This window comes from Polypterus senegalus, chromosome 2 (genome assembly GCF_016835505.1).
Source record: "Polypterus senegalus isolate Bchr_013 chromosome 2, ASM1683550v1, whole genome shotgun sequence".
NCBI lineage: Eukaryota > Metazoa > Chordata > Cladistia > Polypteriformes > Polypteridae > Polypterus > Polypterus senegalus.
In genome coordinates, this window is record NC_053155.1 from 312367054 (window position 1) to 312388716 (window position 21663).

Here is a 21663-nt window from a genome sequence, read left to right on the forward strand (position 1 = left end):
AAGCCATTGACATGTGGAAGCAGATCATCAACACTAAAACCCTGCTGCTGTTAATCAATGAAACAAAAAAGGCAGTAGAAGTTATCACCATACATCAGAGTACTTCTGACACCTAATTATTACAGAAATAATTCACCGCCGTCGCGCTCTGCCACGGGCAGAGACTTTGGTTTGTCTGTTAAAGTTACAGCCAAACCATGCTGAAGAACTAACTCGGAAAAAACAGAGAAAAAAGAAGTTTATATAATTAGAGGAAATGAGGCTGCTGCCTCACTGCCTGAGAGACCTGGGTTCAGACTTGCAGACTGTGTGAAGTTCTCATGTCTTTCCCACTCTAAAATCCTTTAACTTGTGATTCCAACAGGAGCTGCTCAGTGACGGACTGGCACGCCATCCAGCATTGGTTCCTGCCTTGTGGACTGCACTGCTGGGATGTGCTCCTCCAGCCCCTGGGATTCTGAACTGTGTTAACCAGAGCTGATAACTGGGTGGAGTGCCTTTAATTCTGTCTGGTCTGAAAGGAGTGCGCCCCCAACAGCGAGATTTTGCTTAAATGTGCTTTACAGTGATGGCTTAGAAAAAAAAATAATAATACCCTTGTGTTTTCATGTTTTTCTTTGCAGTCTTTGTCGATTTTCGTAAAGCGTTAAACTCATTTGATCGAGCTGAGACTTTGTGGAATCCCCCTAGAGTTGCTGGATATCATGGCCGGCCTGTACTTGTACTGGTACTGTTTTTTTTTCCCCCAATTGATTCTTGGGGTCTGTCAGCGGTGTGTTCTGCTCCTACTCTGTTCAATGCTTACATGGACTGCGTGGTGGGCAGGATTGTGGGGCATCTGTTGGCGAAGAGAGATTCACTGATCTTGACTTTGCTGGCGATGCTGTGATCTTCATGGAGTCAATGGGGGCTCTGAATGACAGACTGAGTGAGGAGTCGGAGTGTCTGGGCTTGCGAGGGTCCTGATAAAAACCAACATCAGGCCTTTAATGACCTCTTGGGCACGGCCATCAGCAGTGTGTCTGTCTGCAGAAAGATTGTCGACCGCGTCGAGAGGTTTACTTACCTTGGCAGTGACATTCATGTCTCTGGTGATTCTTCCTATGAAGTCAGTAGATGGATTGGGAGAGCATGGGGGGGTCATGAGGTCGCTGGAAAGGAGTATGTGGTTGTCTCGATATCTATGCAAAAGGACAAAGGTCCAAGTCTTTAAAGTCCTGGTGCTTCCTGTTTGCGAGACATGGACGCCATCCAGCGACCTGAGATGAAGACTCTTCATAGAATCCTTGGGTCTCGCTGGTTTGACTTTGTGTTGCTCATGGAGTCTCGAATGAGGCACATGACCTGCATTGTGAGGAACGGGTTTTCCTTTTTTAAATAAATTCTTACACTCCCTTATAGGAGTGTCCTGATAAACACCAAGAGCCAAGCCTTTAATGACCTCTCGGGCACGGCCATCAGCAGTGTGTCTGCGGAGAGAGTGTCGACCTCGTCCAGAGGTTTACTTACCTCAGCAGTGACATTCATGTGACTCTGGTGACTCTTCCTATGAAGTCAGTAGATGGACTGGCGGAGCATGGAGGGTCATGAGGAAAGGGGTGTGTGGCACTCCCGATATCTCTGAAAAAGGACGAAGTTCCAAGTCTTTAGAGTCCTGGTGCGCCCTGTTTTGTGAGACATGGACACTATCCAGTGATCTGAGATGAAGACTGGACTCCTTCATGTGTGTCTCTTCATAGAATCCTTGGGTCTCGCTGGTTTGACTTTGTGCTGCTCACGGAGTCTCGAATGAGGCACATGACCTGCATTGTGAGGAACGGGTTTTCCTTTTTTAAATAAATTCTTACACTCCCTTATAGGAGTGTCCTGAAAAACACCAAGAGCCAAGCCTACAATGACCTCTCGGGCACGGCCATCAGCAGTGTCTGACCTGCATTGTGAGGGGACGTCAGTTCCAGCACTACGACCTTGTGGCGCGATATCCCAAGGGTAATCCGGCTCATTGATGAGGAACCGAGTGGCTGGACCAGGCCAAGGGGATGCCAACGTAATACCTGGCTGTGGCAGATAGAGGGTCATTTCTGGAGAGTGGGACTGGACTGCGTGTCAGCCTATTTGCCAACCGGGATACCAAGCTGTTTCATCATGTGGTGGTTGCAGCAACACACTGTACCAGTGCATGCCCCCCTATCCTGACATGACCTGGCTTGTTTTCATGCAGAAAAGAGGTAAGAAAGTTTATGATTCAACAGTCAAGGTAACGGGGTGACAACTCAGTACATCGGCAAACAATACAAAAAAAAAAAATCTCACACTAGTCGTGTCGTATAATCAACCCAATGTCCAAAAATGTGCTTGCAATAAGATATTTCTAAAGAAATCGCTTCTCACGTGAACAAAGAAGGAACACGTGCAGATGCTCGCATACGCGAATGAACGTTTGACGTGGAGACCAGCCTCCTTCAACGGTCAACACCCCCTTTTATTTCCTGGCCGTCCTGAAGCTTCACGCACCGTGCGATTATCAGATCTGAACGGCACGCTGGATTGGGTCGAAAATGTTTGCTATGTTCACAGGGTACACCTCATTGCACCATTCTGATTCAGAAGTGGAAATGATCTCTGCTGTATCGAAATGTAATGTGAAACCTCCGAAACGGGACCAACGTGTCTGGTGATACGTTTGTACACGAGTGGTCTGAGTCACCGACACGTCTGATCTGTGAGACGAGTCCTGGTGTTAAAACCGACAATAATGGACACACTAGTCAGTAGCGTAGCTCGAGTTCGTGCCGCTCGGGGCTGGGCGGTGCTTCAATTTGCCTTCCGCCCACATATCTGAATATGTTAAACTACTTAAATAGAAAATTAAAATGACGTATAGAGAAAAATTAAGATACATTCTGCATAGATTTATTCATATATAAAGAAACAGCAATATTTTTTTATATACATTTATAAGCATCAACTAGACAAGAATATTAGTAACGACGCACTGATAAGACGTGTTCTAATTATTAGTTTAATATAATTACGCTACGAAAACCACAACCAAAGTATGGTACAAGTGATAGGTTGGGATGTTTTCTGCGCAGAGCAAGAATGCATTCGGATTAATAACGAAATTATAAATTGTAAATTAGTTGTTTATCTTCCTAGAAATTATTATCAGTGTAATGTTTATGTTTATTTTTGTCATTGCCTCATAAATTTCAACTGCTGTGTCTGATGCAGAAGGACAGTCTGAACATTATTTTTCAAGCATTTGTGGTTAGAAAATCAGAGAATTTGACTTTTTTCATACATGAGTGATATTTTTCCGAACCCTGCTGCTTACACACGAATTTTACTAAGCCTTGTGGCCAATAATGCTGCCCCCAAAAATGTGCCGCCCGGGGCGGACCGCCCCCTCCAAGCTACGCCACTGGCACTAGTAGCTACTGTCTGCTTGGGACCTGTACGCCTGCATTCCTTCCTCACTCGGAAGCGGTTTATTTAAAAATATTTTAGTTGGAAATACAAGGGGGTACCCAAAAATAATTAGAATTGGGAATAAATGTAATTTTGACTTAGGCCTTGTTCACACGGGCGTTAAAATCGAGTGGTTTTTTTGCGTCCGGTGAGCGTGGATCAAGCGCCGAGTGTTTTCTACACGTAGGAGTCAATGAGAGTGTTCAAACGGGCTTTGGTGACGTGCGTTTGTCCGGCTGCGCGTTTATACGGCATCAAAAAAACGTTGCATGCAGCTTTTTCTTGGCGTTCAAAACCCAACGAACGCAAGGAAACCGCTTCTAGTTCGTTTTCTGCGCGTTTATTTTACACTTCTGAGGAGCGGGTATGCATTTCAGTGCATAACACCGGTGTAAGCGCATACTCGACTACTGTTTCCTTACCTCAAAGTGACAAATGGTCTCTCTTCGGGGCTAACACCAAGTCGCATATTGGTTGATCGGCGTGCAATGTGGCATTGCACCAGCTGCAGCAGACAATCAAAAGTGGAAACCGACATCCGACAGTAATTAAAAAACTTGCACGGAAATTTTCGCATTTCTTCATAAAGCACAAAAAAACTTCCTTTAACCCGACGTTGTGCAGTCAGAGGATGAACCCAGTAGCGGCGGCGATTTTTCTCTCCCTACGCCGTATTACGAGTATTTTTAAAACAAGAAGATTAATATCTAACATAGCAAAATGGTCCATATTGAAAGGAGGCACCTCAAATAAAACGACAAGGGCTTTCATATCCAGTTCCCGACACTGCCTCCACAGGTTAACACACAAACTACAATTTGGGCTGCAGGCTGGCGTTAGACAGAGACAAACGAACGCCGGTGTAGAAGTCAATCGATCGCCACCACAAAATGCAACATAAACGTCTAGGACGTTCAGAGCAAGTTCATTTATCCAAAAACTTAACGCCCGTTTGAACAAGGCCTTACTGAAACATTAGTATCCTTCAAAGTTCTCTCCATGTGAATGAATGCAGTCGTCCCAATGGTTTTTCCACTGGTGGAAACATTGTTGGAATCTCTGAAGAGGAACGTGGTCCAAGACCTGCAGCGAATATTTCTTTGACTTCCTCCATAGTTCTTTCTTCACATGCGGGAACAAGAAAAAGCTGCGCGGATGCAAGATCAGGCGAGTACGGAAGGTGGCAAGAACTCGCAAGACACACAAATCAATTCAGAAATGTCTTCAACAGTCTGACGACGATCTTCGTAAATTGCATTGCAAACTTTTTCAAGATTTTTGTCATTCCTAATTGTGGAAGGTTGGGCAGATCTTGATTGGTCTTCAAATGACATTTCCTCTCGTTTGAAACGCGAAAACCCCTTGTAGACCTGGTTTTACTTAAAGCGTCCTCTTGAAATGCGGTTCCAAGCATCACTACAGTCTCAGACGCTGTTTTCCCCTAAGAGAAAACAAAATTGAACGCAGGCTATCTATTCTTTATTATCACAGAAATTGCCGAACACGTTTAATAAGCACCAAGAAAAACCGACCACGGAATGGCTTACGAACAATACAGAGCAACGCCAGTCGGCAGACTGCCAGAGAATACTGTAAGTACGCTAGGCCTAGTGGCGAAATTCACAAATAAGTGTGCCAGGTACAGATTCCGGTTATTTTTGGGTACCCCCTCGTATGTTTGTTGAATGTTGTAAGTGTCGTTGCATGCAAATTATGTGACGTGCGTAAGGCCCAAATATTTTTCAAATGGATGTTTCATAGACGTTTTGATATTGATTGCCATTGACCAATTAGTCTTAAACTTTCTTACCTCCTTTCTGTATGAAAACACAAGATGTGAAAATTTTTTCTCGGCTGTCACTATAAAGTTCGTGGGGTAAGTAACTTCACGTGGGTGTGCATAGTGCTCTGGTGGCTGTAATTCTACTGCCACTCCAGGGGTTGGCACCGTGTCCTAATGCCTTTCGCTCCCTCGCTCTTCCTCCCCTCTGCAGACTGGATGATTGACCGCTCTAACATCTTGTTGTGATGTGTAATTTTGCATACAAGTTGATAAATATTTTGTATATCTTATTTGTAACTTAGACAAAGCACATGTAATATTAGTGTTACGTTATTGATAATAACAGCAATGGTTTGATGGTTTAAGAACCCCTTCCCCATGAGGAACTGTCTACACTGTGAAGGGGGATCGAGCACCTTTTGCTTTGTGGATAAGACCTTCAAGTATTATTTTTGTCACAGATACAGTGACAAAGGGTGGATTGTAATCAGAATATAAGTTTAATGTCACTGTGCGCTGTACAAAAATTATTTTATAAATCCACTCACATGTACAGGCCAGGCCAAAGTTAGCACACTGGGGCTCTCAGTATTTAGAATTGCTGGGCCAAGCATAGGACAAGATTGATAAAGACAGCTGGAGGAATGTATAGTCAGCCTAAAGACAGGTGGATACTATTTTGTCCTATGTTAAAAGTCGGCACAAAATCTTCTTTCCTTGTTTGGAAATGGACTACTTGCCGACGTAAGGGCTTGCACGTGGAGGAACCAGTATAAAAGACTTGGACAGCAGCCAAATACTTTGAGGCCAATGGACGGATGGGAGATATCGTCATCTGGCCTGAAAAGCCTTCCAGCGCAGAGATGAAAAATGACAGACTGTATACAGTAATCCCTCGCTATATCACGCTTTGACTTTCGCGGTTTCGCTCTATCGCGGATTTTATATGAAAGCATAACTAAATATATAACGCAGATTTTTCGCGGGTTCTGCGGACAATGTGTCTTTTTACTTCCTGTACATGCTTCCTCAGTTGGTTTGCCCAGTTGATTTCATACAAGGGACGCTATTGGCGGATGACTGAGAAGCTAACCAATCAGAGCACGCAGTTAAGTTCCTGCATGCTGAATGCAGTGTTAACCAGGAAGTCTCATCTCGCTCATTCAGCATCAACGTGTTTCGCTGTGTAAAGAGTTGTGCTCTTTTGTGTTTATCTTGGTGCATAGTCAAGCCCTTCATTATGGCTCCAAAACGATCTGCTACTGCTTCAGGGGCCGTGCTCATGCCCAAACGGAAGATGTTAATGATTGCCAAAAAGGTAAACGCTTTGGATTTGTTGAAGGCTACGATTCCTTTTATTTAAAAAGTAGGAAAGGAATATAAGATCTACGGCCGCAGTGTCCTTTTAACCAGAGTGCAAAACAAGTTGTAAGTGGATGTAATAAGACAGTAGTCTGGATAGAATCTCCTTTAGGGATTTGGATTGAAGAAGAACAACGGCGGTGCTACACAATCGCCTGAAGTGGCTCCTTTAAGGGCTGTAACGCTCTCCTTTGTTGTGCAGTAAAATTAAACTCATTGTTATCGGACAAGTCGTCGTGTCATTGTTGGTGAGTAACCATAATTAATTTTCTATTTACAGTACTCAGTACATGTACGTACGTTTAGTGTCACTGTTCACACATTTACTGTATACTATTTTTCTTGTATTGTACGTATTTATTGCTGGTGGCCTGTCTATCGTAATGGCTGTAACATATGTGATATCGGAGACACTCAATATCTTTAAAATAATATTTAGGTTTTACTGTATATAAACAGTGTGTTTATATACATAATTTCAATGAATCTTACCTAATATCTAAGAGAATACAAAGGGATTATGCTGTATAACTCTGTGGGGAATATTTATAAACAGTGTGGGAGAGTTTATAAGGGCTTAAAATATATAAAAATAACCATACAAACATATGGTTTCTACTTCGCGGATTTTCACCTATCGCGGGGGGGTCTGGAACGCAACCCCCGCGATCGAGGAGGGATTACTGTACACTGAGTTCCCACCTGGGGAATTGTCTTGCTATGGCTTCCTTCATCTGTAATGCCGCGTAAATCGTCATTAAAGAAAGCTAAGTTATTTTCTCTTATGTGATTCCTTACCGCCGTATCACTATGGGAGGGATCTCCCCTTTGAATATAATATCTATATAGTTTTCGGTTACTTAAAACACCGCAATCACAAAAGAACTTATTCCAACTAGGGAGCTATCGCCCTCTAAAGAAACACCCCACCTTAGGACTGAGTCTCTTTGTAATTTTATGACAGGTTTGGGAGAAGTGCCTCAAACCAGTTTGGCGAGTGATTCTCTAGAGGACTCTCTCAGTCAACCCCCACAGGAACGCCAGACTGCCTAACTGGCATGCTTCAGGGGGGCATGTGTGAAGGTATTCTGTGCCTCCATTGGTCTGAAGTATGGCTGTTTGGAACTGGCTTGTATCAGAAGCCTTTAAGTACCACGAAACCCTATTGGCTGTAGGGGTTGGACAGAAAATCTATAAATTTGCTTGCTTTACCTCACCCTCTCTCTTACCAAACTGAAAAAAGACCACCTCACACAGCATGAACTGAAAAGGACAACACAATGGAAAGCACAGTTCGGCGGCCATATTGAGACAAGCATGCGGCCTGTTCTGAAGAAAGCTGACCACAAATGAGACATTTTAAGTAACTAACAAGTCTATGTGCCGCCTGACACTACACGTCACCATTTATCAGGTTGTATGGTTGCCAATATTCAAATGTACTTTGCATATTGTTATTATTTATGAATATTATCAATAATACGTTATTTAAAGTGCAACTTAACTCCTGCTAAATGTAGAAGAGAAGGTAGGGAAAAGTTATGTGGTACAATACCTTACAAACAGTGGTAAGTCTGGGAGATTTGAGGCATTCTTTCAAAGGCTACATATTAATAATACAAAAGGGGAAAGTACAGTAATATATTACTGTGCAAATTGTGCTGAATTGTAGACCGATGTACAGATACACCATCTGCAGTGAGATGTTCTTGCAGGTCTTTGGAGGTGATCTGTGGGTTGTCTGTCACCATTCTCACAATCCTGCTCATATGCCGCTCCTGTAGTTTTCTTGGCCTGCCAGACCTGTTGGTTTAACAGCAACTGTGCCTGTGGCCTTCCATTTCCTGATTCCATTCCTTACAGTTGAAACTGACAGTTTAAACCTCTGAGATGGTTTCTTGTAGCCTTCCCCTAAACCAGGAGACTCAACAATCTTTGTTTTCAGATCTTTGGAGAGTTGCTTTGAGGATCCCATGCTGCTCTTGAAAGGCGAGTCAAAGGGAAGGAAGCACAACTTGCAATTCAATACCTTTTACCACTCATGATTGGACACTCCTGTCAATGAAGTTCAAGGCTTAATGAGTTTCAAGTAATCAGCACTGAGCAGTGACAGGCATTCAAATCAGCACAATGACAAGGGGACCCACATTTGTGCACAGCCAGTTTTTCACATTTGATTTCATTTCATACAACTAAATACGGCTTCACTAAAAACACCGCAGTACTCCGATGTTCCTAGTGAATGAAAGACACACCACTGTTATCTTTTTTGTTGAAAGGAGAGTCAATTATTATGCAGGCTGAGAAGGGGTCCCAAACTTTTTCATATGACTGTACAACAACATAGTCCGTCTGGAGAGGCGCTGCTATTTCTCTAAAATTATAAATAACAATGCTTATAATTTGAGAGTTTTATTCTCTATTATTGATCGTATGCTAAACCCAGGTAACTCAATGGAATGTCTCCAAAAAACTTCCAGTAAAATGTATAAGGCTTTTTTAATTATAAAATAAATGATATTAGAAATAATACGGTACATCACCCCATTACTGATCCTATTAAACCCCAGTATTCCGTTTTAAGCAAATTAAATTCTTTCACCAGGATAGACTTACCTGATCTACTGTATATTAAATCATTTCTTGACTAAGACCCTCCACCTGCATCCTTGGCCCAATACCAACAAGATTTTTCAAAGAAGTACCCGGCGTGCTAACTGATAGTGTTCTTGACATAGTAAATTCATCGTTAGATACGCGGGTATTCCCAGACTGTCTTAAAAGACTGCTGTAGTTAAACCCCTGCTCAAGAAAAATAATCTTGACTCTTCTGTTTTTGAAAATACTAGAACTATTTCTAACCTGCCTTTCTTAAGTAAAATCCTAATTATGCAACTAAACGATCATTTGAATAAATATTCTGTTCTTGACAAGTTTCAGTCATGTATAAGTTATTTCTACTTTTTCTTTTTTCTTTCTTCATCTTGTAAAGCACATCATTTGTATGAAAACGTGCTATAGAAATAAATGTTTTTGTTGTCTTTCTAAGCTTTCCCTGTCTACTAATCCCTTAAATTGACTCTCTGAAAGAGCAGGATGGCACGTGGCCTAATGCTTTAACAATGTCCTTCATTTTTGTGAGCTGTAGTGCACGAGTGGATGGCTCAACCTGGGACCTTACGCTTTTTGGGCCAGAGCTCCTTTAGTCACTGGGGACCTCTCCACAGCGCCACATAGTAAGTTCTGATCCTTCAGAGTAGTCAACAGGTCAGCACCTGCTGTATATGGAGACACTCGTGAGGTTCCTCTGGTCCTTCTGGACCACTCAGATCTGCTGCAGAATGGCATCTAGTGAAGCCACCTCTGAGGAGGAGGAGGAGGAGGAAGCATGCATTGATGACAGTTGGAACCCGACTGCAGCGGTTGACATGTCAGCACCACACTGGCACAGGTTTGTGAGGTTTCCAATGGTGGCTGGAGTGCCAATCCTGCCACCAACCTCCAAGTTTTCCCTGCAAGTTGGAAGACCTGCTTTGCAGTTCTATGCCAAAGCAATTTCTGGGTTGAGGGTGCTAAAATGCGCTATATAAAATAAATCTGGAATGTGATTTGCTTGCTGATGTGCTTTGGTAGAGCGTACAACATTCATTTATTTTGCAGATTGCGGATCGTGGGCAGTCCGGCAGCACTGAGTGCCGACCCTGGAGAGCTAAGGAAAATTAAATACTGACGTGTACTGTACCATAAAATGTAAAATGACTTATGAATAAATAAAGTACAGTTATCACGTAAATGGGTTTGTGGCAGCGCCCCCTTGGTAAAGATGCTGCATAAAGCACAGGGACGTGCGGTCAGGGGAGGCTTGTCATCATGAAAAGTAAAAAAACTAATAATGATAACATAAAATAAATGTGTCCACTGGTCTGCGCTTTACATTTGTTTACAATATGATTCCAATAATTGTGATTATTTTTATAGTCAAAATCGCTGAATTGGTGCATTTCCTGTTTAAATACCATGGAGAAACGTGAGACGTGGCAGCGACGAGCCTCACCTCCCCTTGGACTGTGCTCTCACTCACACACTGCAAGGTTGATACCTGTGATTGGCGCGTGCCTGTTGCTGTCTCTCTGTATGTCGCCAATATAATGTTTGCAGACACGCTTATTATACGCCCTGACTTTCCACCGTCTGGCTAATATCTTTATATATATATATTTAGTCTTGCTGTTCGGACATAAAATCGCAGTGAAAAGGCTCAAGGTGAGGCAGACAGTACCGAGCCGCCCTGAAGGGTATCATGTGAGCCCAACAGGTGCTCGTCGCTGCTGTTCTTCTACGCAGAGGTGCCGATAAGTTAGCGAGATCAGAAAGTCAAGTACACTGTAGCAGCGTTTTTTTTAGTTTTGTTCCGACTGACTGATAAAATGGAAGATTGAGACTTTTAAAACTAAAGGAAAATAAGGAAAGTGGTGGAGATTTTCGTGGAGAAAGACAGGCGCATGAACTTCATTTACAAATAAAGGTAAGACCGGAAACGGTTTTTAATTTTATAAAAAATGGGATCAGACTAAGAAATAAAACAATCCAATATTTCAAAACTAAATTTTGTCCTTAAATAAAATATTCTTTCATTTTTCTTGTTATACGTTTGTTGAACAGTCTGTATTAAAATTGATGAAAGTATCAGAATTACAAGCTTTTAAAAACAACTAAATATTTCAATCAAGGTCAAACTTGAAATCCGATTTTTTTGCACACCTCTCTATACTTTAATTTGTATTTAATGAGTATAAATTGTGGAATTGCAACGGCAAATTTAGAACACATGGAGGGTGAGGAGCAAATGCGCTCTCTTCGCTATAAATGTAACATAGCAAAATATTAACCTTACCAGTGTGTGTGTGTGTGTGTGTGTGTGTGTGTGTGTAAATAACACTACTGGGATGTGAAACATAACCAGTAGTCAATGTGCCAGTTGAATCTATACTAATAAAAGGCAAAGCCCTCACTGACTGACTGACTGACTCACTCACTCACTCACTCACTCACTCATCACTAATTCTCCAACTTCCCGTGTAGGTAGAAGGCTGAAATTTGGCAGGCTCGTTCCTTACAGCTTACTTACAAAAGTTAAGCAGGTTTCATTTTGAAATTCTACGTGTAATGGTCATAACTGAATCCTACTTACGTACATATATACGTCCATGGCCTGCAGCTCGGTCGCCGTGTGAGGCCGCGTTGCGTCCCCCATCCCAACGCCTCCCACGTAATTGACTGCCTGCCCATATAAGGCCGTCCAGCGCTCCGGTCTCTACATTCCCTTCCTTGCTTCGCCACGGTATTCATGTCTCCCTGCTGATAACTGCAGTCTTTTTATTTAATCCACGGCTTCTCCGCTGTTTCATGGTTCGTTTATTACGATGCAAAGTTATCGATGAAGCCGGTTGTATGCTTACAACGCTTGACAGATGCAGATTGTCACTTCAACACAAGTCCTGCAAATACTAATGTAATTGAAACAAACCATGAAACTCAAACCGATTATGACAGCAGCAATCCAAGCTGTGAGAAAACACTAAAAAGGAGGCGTGTCAGACGTCGTGGTACATTTTCTGATGCAGCTAGACGAAAACAACTTTGTGACGCTGCCGCTAAATACTCGCAGAAAAATCCACAATTTCATAGAGACGCTGTCGCTAAATACTCGCAGGCAAATCCACAAGTTTTTAGAAACGCTGTCGCTAAATACTCGCAGAAAAATCCACAAATTCATAGAAATGCTGTCACTAAATACTCGCAGGCAAATCCACAAGTTCATAGAAATGCTGCCACTAAATACTTGCAGAAAAATCCATAAGTTCATAGAGACACTGTCGCTAAATACTCGCAGGCAAAATCCACAAGTTCATAGAAACGCTGTCGCTAAATACTCGCAGGCAAATCCACAAGTTCATAGAGACGCTGTCGCTAAATACTTGCAGAAAAATCCACAAGTTCATAGAGACGCTGTCGCTAAATACTTGCGGACAATTCCACAACTTAATACCGGGAATGCCTGTTAAACATTTTAGATTCACGAGTACCGATTTGGGTAGTGAACACTTCGAAAAATGAAACCTGTTATCTTAACAACAGTTGACAAACACGGAATGTAACTTGAACACAACACGTCCTCCAAAAACGAACCTGATTGAAAGAAATAATGATAATCAAATCCTCGATGACAGCAGCACTCATAACAGTGACAAAACAATTACATTGACAATCATGTTAAGTTATTTTTAAAATGTTTCCTATTTTCATTTTATTGTCATCATTCCATACAAACACTTCAATTTTTACAAAAAATAGGATTGAAAACAAATCAACCCCCATCCCTGAGAAAGAGAGCATGGCCAACGAAATCCATCCATCCATCCATTATCCAACCTGCTATATCCTAACTACAGGGTCACGGGGGTCTGCTGGAGCCAATCCCAGCCAACACAGGACGCAAGGCAGGAAACAAACCCTGGGTAGGGCACCAGCCCACCGCAGGACACACACACACCAAGCACACACCAGGAACAATTGAGAATCGCCAATGCACCTCTTTGGACTGTGGGAGGAAACCAGAGTACGGGTCAAGTCATTTTCTCTGATGAATCCCCTTTCCAATTGTTTGGGGCATCCAGAAAAAAGTAAAGGTGAACGGCGCTACCATCAATCCTGTGTCACGCCAACAGTAAAGCATCCTGAGACCATTCATGTCAGTCAAGGCAGTGCAGGACTCACTCACCATTTGCCCTAAGAACACAGCCATGAATAAAGAATGGGACCAAAACCTCCGAGAGCAACTTCTCCCAACCATCCAAGGACAGCTTGGTGACCAACAATGATGGAGCACTGGGCCATAAGACAAAAGTGGCTCGGGGAACAAAACATCGAAATTTTGGGTCCATGGCTAGGAAACTCCCCAGACCTTTAATCCCATTGAGAACTTGTGGTCAATCCTCAAGAGGCGGGTGGACAAACAAAAACCCACCAATTCTGACAAACTCCAAGCAATGATTATGTAAGAATGGGCTGAACTGTAGCTGTGATATCTTTCGCTTGGCTGTTATAGAAATATTGGTTTGTGTGTTTTCATTTAAGGCTGTAAAGCAACAAAATGGGAGTATTTCAAAGGGGGGATTCGTTTCTATACCCACAGTATGTTGTCACACACGTGCACTTCGGAGTCAACCAAAGGGTCCAGGAAATGACAATTCCACACCAGGCCAGGGGGCGGTGAGGTGCACTGAACCTCTCTTTTTTTTTTTCTCTCCACAGACCAAATACTAGAAATCCTTCCTGTCCCGGCCCTGAGGACGTCACTTCCTTTGAACCGCCTATAAAAACCCCTCATCCTCCATACTTGAGCAGTTCTGTTTTGGACTCTAACCTGTAAAGCTTTTTGCAGCCAGGGAAACAATACGGGTGGCGCCTCAAACCTTCATTGTGTGTCTGGCTGTTTCTTTTACAAATTATATATATATATATATATATATATATATATATATATATATATATATATATATTTTGTGAGATATGCCCGGCCATTCATCCCGGCCAATACCCCCAGGTCGTCAGATGGTGCTCTCTTTGCAGCATAGAGGTGCCCCGAATGCCAGCAGAGAATTATGGACAGTGGAATTATAATGTACAGCCCTGCTGGATACCAAGGGGGCCACCAGGAGTGGCTACAGGGAGGCCCAGGGATTTAGATTTCCCGTATAGCCCGGAAGTATTTCCAAGTCACGGGAACAGAAAAAATGATATACTTCTGGGCTGAAGAAAAAGAGAAGTTTTTACCCGACCCGGAAGTGCTGGATAATCACATGGACTGAGGGTTCAGAAACACTTCCGGGTCGAGGACTATAAAGGACTGTGGGAGATCCCAGGCAGATGAGCTGAGTTGGGAGGCAGGGTGGCTAAGCGTCTGTGAGCGGAGGATTGGATTATTGTATTGTTTATTGGAGTATTGTGGAGAGGAGGTGCTTTGTGTACATTATTACTATAATAAATCAATTATTTGGACTTTTATCTGGTGTCTGACGAGTGGTCTGAGGGTTTAAGGGAGCGAGAAAGCCCTAAACTGTCACAATCTATATATCCATCATCCAACTCATTATATCCTGACTACAGGGTAACGGGGGTCTGCTGGAGCCAATCCCAGCCAACACAGGGCAAAAGGCAGGAAACAAACCCCAGGCAGGGTGCCAGCCCACCGCAGGGCACACCCACATACCAAGCACACACCAGGGACAATTTAGGATCGCCAATGCACCTAACCTGCATGTCTTTGGACTGAGGGAGGAAACCCACGCAGACACGGGGAGAACATGCAAACTCCACGCAGGGAGGACCCGGAAAGCGAACCCAGGTCTCCTCACTGCGAGGCAGTAGCACTACCCACTGCGCCACCATGCCACCCGCCAACAGAATAAAACTTCAAAATAGTAAAAGTAAATAAATTGAGGAGTTTAATAGGCTGATAAAGTAGAAGAAAAAGAAATGGGAAGAGAATCTGCTTCCTCAGTGCTTTAAGAGCTTATTCCAAAATATTATTGGTTAGATCCTGCCAGGTTTTGAAAAAGTGAGAATTAGATTTTTTCCAATTTCAAATAGTATATAACTTAATCAGTTACTCACTGACTTAACAGAGGAGAGTTAGGATTCTTCCAGTTTAGCAAAATACATTTGTGTGCCAATAGTGAAGTAAAGACCATTACAGTTTGTTTGTCATGTGAGCCCACCAAACACATCTGTTAGTGGATTAGGAGGGATTGTCACACCAAGGCTGTCTGAAAGGCACTTAAAACATTTTGGTCCAGAATGATGTTCATTTGGTGCAGGCCCAAAACACGTGACCCAGTGAGGCTGGAGCTCGATTGCAGCGTTCGCAGGTTGGATCCTGCCTTGGAAACATTTTGGACAATTTTAACCGAGACAGATGTGCTCGATATATAATTTTAAGTTGAATAATTGTATGCTTTGCGCATATGGAGCTCGAGTGAATTCACTGCATTGTGTTGACTCTTTTTAAAGTGCAGAATGAGTTGCCCACCTCCATTCAAACTTCCTCGATGTGTTTGTTTGCAGGCTGAATCTCATTCTAGCTCACTTGTATTTTGTTCTGAGCTCTCTACACTTGTGGTGATCAATTTTGTCATCTTGTCTGGTCACACTTGCCACACTGATGTTTACTCCACTACGTTGACCTCTTTGGTGAGTCCCTTTGCATGAAAGCATCTCCTAAGCAAAATCAATGTAAATGCTTGAAAAAAATGACAATGACAATTTGAACAGCTGGTGACAACTGCCTTTACTGCTTCAGCGTCCCTGTTGGATTTTGAAAACACTGCCTTTACTTTCAGGTGGCCCTCGCTCCAGTGCTCACACCAGGATCAGGTGACACCCTGTTTACCTCTCTGATGACACTGTGGCTTCACCTGCCACACTGCTCTTTGTGCCACCCTGAACCTTTGAAATGCCACCTACCTGCCAACCTTGAAGGTTACAATGCTGTAGGAGAGAGCGGCACTTTTCCTCAGCTGGCAGCTTTTTCTTGTTCACAAGCACTGTGTCGGCCAGATCTTTGAATCTGAATAAAAACAAAAAGAACAAATTGAGGATGTGAATGCTGCTCTTACTCCTTGGGGATCGTACAATAAAATCATTTTCAGTACAATGAAGCCAAAGATACGTTCTGCGTGGGCATAAAAGGGGCTTTTCAGGGCTGGCCCTTATCTTGACGGCTAAAGGGGAACAGTCGTTTCTGTGGTTTTTTGATCTTTTCGTGCAGCACAGACAACATGGAACAAAAATGATACGAGACGCCTCTGCGGGGACCGAAAGCGTGCCTATCACACTTGAAGAAAACAAACACTCCATGCAGAAGAGGTGAAATGTCACCCAGCTGGACTGTAGCCATCTGTTCCTGCTGGAGCCGGAGATGGGACTTGAGTGGATAGGAGTTATGATGGGCGGGGGGGCTACACGGGCTCTTGTATGACATCGTCCAGCAGGGTGACAGATAACACAATAAAATAACACAAGAGCAGAACCCTGGCCTGTCTCTCCTCTGAAGTCAGGCCCAACAGAGAGTACTGATTAGGCAGGCCTGCAGTGCCCCTTAGACCCTAACCAGGGGCATCCTCTGTGTTCTGGGACATTGATAGTAATGAACTGAGCATGGATCAGGGCGAGTGAGCGGGCAAGTGGGACATTATGTTGAAAAGGATAGCAGCGTTCATTTAAAAGAGAGAAACAAAGTGACATGTGACTCGTAGGGCATACAGAAGTGATTGAAAGTTTGAGAAACCTTTAGAATTTTCTACATTTCTGCATGAATATGACCTAAAACATCATCAGATTTTCACTCAAGTCCTAAAAGTAGATAAAGAGAAACCAGTTAAACAAATGAGACAAAAATGTTGGACTTGGTCATTTATTTATTAAGTAAAATGATTGAATATTACATACAGTATTTGCAGAGAAATTAATTCACGCTTTTGTTTTCAGTAGACTAGATTACTGTAATGCACTCCTCTCAGGACTACCCAAAAAAGACATCAATCGTTTGCAACGAGTGCAGAATGGAGCTGCTAGAATCCTAACTAGGAAAAGAAAATCAGAACACATTTCTCCAGTTTTAATGTCACTACACTGGTTACCTGTGTCTTTCAGGATTGACTTTAAAATTCTGCTTATGGTTTATAAAGCCTTAAATAATCTCGCTCCATCTTATATATCGGAATGCCTGACACGTTATATTCCAAATCGTAACCTTAGATCTTCAAATGAGTGTCTCCTTATAATTCCAAAAGCTAAACTTAAAAGAAGTGGTGAGGCGGCCTTCTGCTGTTATGCACCTAAAATCTGAAATAGCCTGCCAATAGGAATTCACCAGGCTGATACAGCAGAGCACTTTAAAACACTGCTGAAAACATATTACTTTAACATGGCCTTTTTATAACTTCATTTTAACTTAATCCTGATACTCTGTATGTTCAATTTCATCATAATAATTATTCACAGTGGCTCCAAAATCCATACTGACCCCAACTCTCTCTTCTGTTTCTTTTTCCGGTTTTTTTGTGGTGGCGGCCTACGCCACCACCACCTACTCAAAGCTTCATGATGCTCCAACAATGATGGACTGAAAGCCAGAAGTCTACGTGACCATCATCATCAGGTCCTTCCATGAAAACCCTAAATACAAAGAGGACTGTTTGACTTATGTTAGGTAGATTGCCCAGAGGGGACTGGGCGGTCTCGTGGTCTGGAACCCCTACAGATTTTATTTTCCAGTAACTTCTGATTATTCCTGCACACCGGCTTGGAGGAATTGTCGCCCATTCCTCTGTACAGAACAGCTTCAACTCTGGGATGTTGGTGGGTTTCCTCACATGAACTGCTCTCTTCAGGTCCTTCCACAACATTTCGATTGGATTAAGGTCAGGACTTTGACTTGGCCATTCCAGAACATTCACTTTATTCTTCTTTAACCATTCTTTGGTAGAACGACTTGTGTGCTTAGGGTGGTTGTCTTGCTGCATGACCCACCTTCTCTTGAGATTCAGTTCATGAACAGATGTCCTGACATATTCCTTTAGAATTCTCTGATATAATTCAGAATTCATTGTTCCATTAATGAAGGCAATGGAGTGCCCTCTCAGGGTTGGTAGTGAGATCCTACCCCAAGTGGAGGAGGTCTTGTTCATGAGTGAAAGAAGAATGGAGCGTGAGATGGACGGGCGGATCGGTGCGGCGTCCACAGTGATGCGGGCCCTGCATCGGTCTGTTGTGGTGAAAAAGGAGATGAGCCGTAAAGCAAAGCTTTCAATTTACCAGTCAATCTATGTTCCTACCCTCACCTATGGGCATGAGCTGTGGGTAGTGACCAAAAGAACGAGATCACGAATACAAGCGACTGAAATGAGTTTCTTCTGCAGGGTGTCTGGGCTTTCCCTTAAAGATAGGGTGAGAAGCTCAGAGTAGAGCTGCTGCTCCTCCACATCGAGAGGAGTCAGATGAGGTGGCTCGGGCATCTGATCAGGATACCTCCTGGATGCCTCCCTGGTAAGGTGTTCCGGGCACGTCTAACCGGGAGGAGGCCCCGGGGAAGACACAGGACACGCTGGAGGGACTATGTCTTTAGTTTGGCCTGGGAATACCTCGGGATTTCCCCTGGAAGAGCCAGAAGAAGAGGCTGGGGAGAGGGAAGTCTGGGCCTCTCTGCTCAAGCTGCTGCCCCTGCGACCCAATCTCAGATAAGCAGAAGAGGATGGGTGGATGGATATATATATATATATAGAATATACAGTATATCTCAAGAAGGGTCCCTGCAGCGTGTAAGCCTTTATAAGCAGAGTTTTTAAACATTATAACTTTACAATAAACCAGTCTCGCACCTCCATTATCTGCAGATTTCAATCATTAAGTAGTTCCCAAAGACTCTAATTTACTCCGGTGACTAGACGCCCCGGTGACAGGGACAGTCCCCCAATCATGCTATATGTCCCGATAAACAACTGAAAAGTATAACAATATTCAGGTTTTAAAAGGCTACCCATCCAATGAAGCTTTTCAGTGCCACAAACGTCATGACAATGCATGTACAGAAGTGCGCACGAAACCTCAAAGGATTAACTGCTCTTGATTAGGAACTTGTGTTACATTTGAAGAGCATCACAAGGAGGACCGAGACACTCACAATAACAGACGTTACGTGCACAATCAGATGTGACTTTACATGCGAAAATGTTTTGTTTTTTCCCCCCTGACCTTTGATCCCTCTCTGATGATGATGATGATAATGATGAGAGACGTTAAACAAATGAGGCTTTAGGCAGGGGCATACATGCTGTGCACAAGTGTCCCTGTTTGGGGACTTTGGGAATCTGGTCACTCTGTAATTCACCATCAGACTGCCACATTCACCTGATTACCATAAAGGTCACTCGCTGTAATAACGTCTGTTATTTCCTAATCTTTCCCGTAACTGAATTGCTCTGCAAGTCCCATTTTAGGAACACAGCCAGATTTGCTCAAGCACAGAGGGAATTAATTATAATTTTGTTTCTAGGTTATGCTAATGGTTTATTTGTTAATTGGTGTTAATTGATTACCTGCCAAATGTCACTGTGTGCGAATATGATGTGAGTGAGAGTGGTCCCTGTAATTAAATGGTGCCTCAGTTATGACCCCCAGAGCGCTAACGAGGAAATCGGCTGAACTGATCGCGTCACCTCATTAACACCATGTAATAAGTACATAAGTTTAATATGTAAATGTGCTCTGTACAAAAAATATTTTATAAATCCACTCACATGTACAGCTAACACAGGGCCAGATTTAGCACACAGGGGCTCATCATTTAGAACTGCTAGACAAGCATTAGAAGACAATGGGCATTGTACTATTTCTGTGCGTCAGTCAGCATGACATTGGATCTTCTTTTTCTGGTTTAGAATGGCATGATTTATCTTAGTGGGGGCCTACACATGGAAAAAGGGTATAAAACCTTGCCTGGTACACCTTTGAAGCCAACGGACGGATGAGAGATAACGTCATCCGATCCTGAAAACCCTTCCAGCGCAGTGACGAAAATGGCAGACTCTATACAAGGTCTTGTCATGGCTTCCCGTCTGTTATGCCGCGTAAACCGTCATTAAAGAAAGCAAAGTTATTTACTGTTATGTGATTTCTTACTGTCGTATCACTATGGGAGGGATATCGCCTCTTTATAATATATCTATTTAGATTCAGGTTACTTAAGATGCCACAATTACAAAATGAACGTACTGCCAGGGAGCTAGCGCCCCCTAGAGGAAAACACACCGGTGGGTGGTGGTGGAGGTGGCAGAATTAAAGATGCTAAGATTTGCATTGGGTGTGATGAGCTTCGACAGGATTAGAAATGAAGACATTAGAGGGTCGGCTCAGGTTGGACGGTTGGGAGACAAAGTCAGAGAAACAAGATAGTGTTGGTTTAGACATGTACAGAGGAGAGATAAAAGGTATACTGAGAAAAGGATGCTAAGGATAGAGCTGGAAGGTAAGCGAAGAAGATATGGATGTGGTGAGAGAGGACATGCAGGTGATGGGTGTGGCAGAACAAGATGACGAGGACAGGAAGATATGGAAGAAGATGATCTGTGGTGGCAACCCCTAAGGCCGGGTTTATACTTCACGCGACGCGACTGCTACGCAAGTGTTGTATTGTTCATACTTGCTTGCGTGCTTTACGTAAATCTGGAGGAATCCACCAGGTGGCAGTGTGAGATATCATCACGGTGAGAACAGGTTCGGCTTCGCTGTGTTGTGAATTGACTGGAACAGCCATTAAATTCCGATGACACCTTCACACAATATCTCTGAAAAGGATGTTTAATGATTAAATCCATCAATCCAGTGACGCACCCATTCCAGCTAGCATTGGGCACGTGGCAGAAACAATCCCTACACGGGGCATCAGCTCATCGCAAGGTGAATACAAGCAGACACACACACTGGCGTCATTTTAGTGTCACCAAATCTACATATCTTTGGAAGGAAACCGGAGCACAGTGTGGAAACCCAGCAGGAAAACATGTAAACTCCTGGCAGGGAACACCAGCGACGTGACTCCCTGCGAGACAGCAGTGCTACTGCTCTGCCACCGTGTCACCCCCATGTGTGTAATTATGAACAGTATCAATTATTAAATTATTATTAAATTAACGATTTATCTGTAAAATGTAACATACATACTTTAACGCATTTCATCATGAAAGTGATATCAAGTATAAATATGAGGATTTTAAATGTGCAGAGACTTGGAATATCATACATGTAATGTGATCTGTGTGGCAATGGCTGCCTGCCGCTGCTGTCAGGACCGGAGGAAGCCCTAGAAAAAAAGACGGCACAGAAGACGGTATGTGAGACTTTTAAAATGTATCGTGACATTACGATCGGGAATATGCGACGCCTGAATATAAAAGCTCCACGAATGCATCTGCATGTCGGCATTTTGC

At 43.1% G+C, this 21663-nt stretch overlaps 1 protein-coding gene across 2 annotated transcripts in view; it reads right to left on the reverse strand.

The window, feature by feature from the left end:
* The window catches only part of myo16 (myosin XVI), a 743507-nt gene that overhangs the window by 84148 nt on the left and 637696 nt on the right, over positions 1-21663 (reverse strand). For both annotated transcript variants that reach the window (XM_039745919.1, XM_039745918.1), the window contains exon 28: positions 16142-16244. In XM_039745919.1, coding sequence (XP_039601853.1) covers positions 16142-16244 — 103 coding nt within the window. The remainder of the gene's footprint in view (positions 1-16141; positions 16245-21663) is intronic.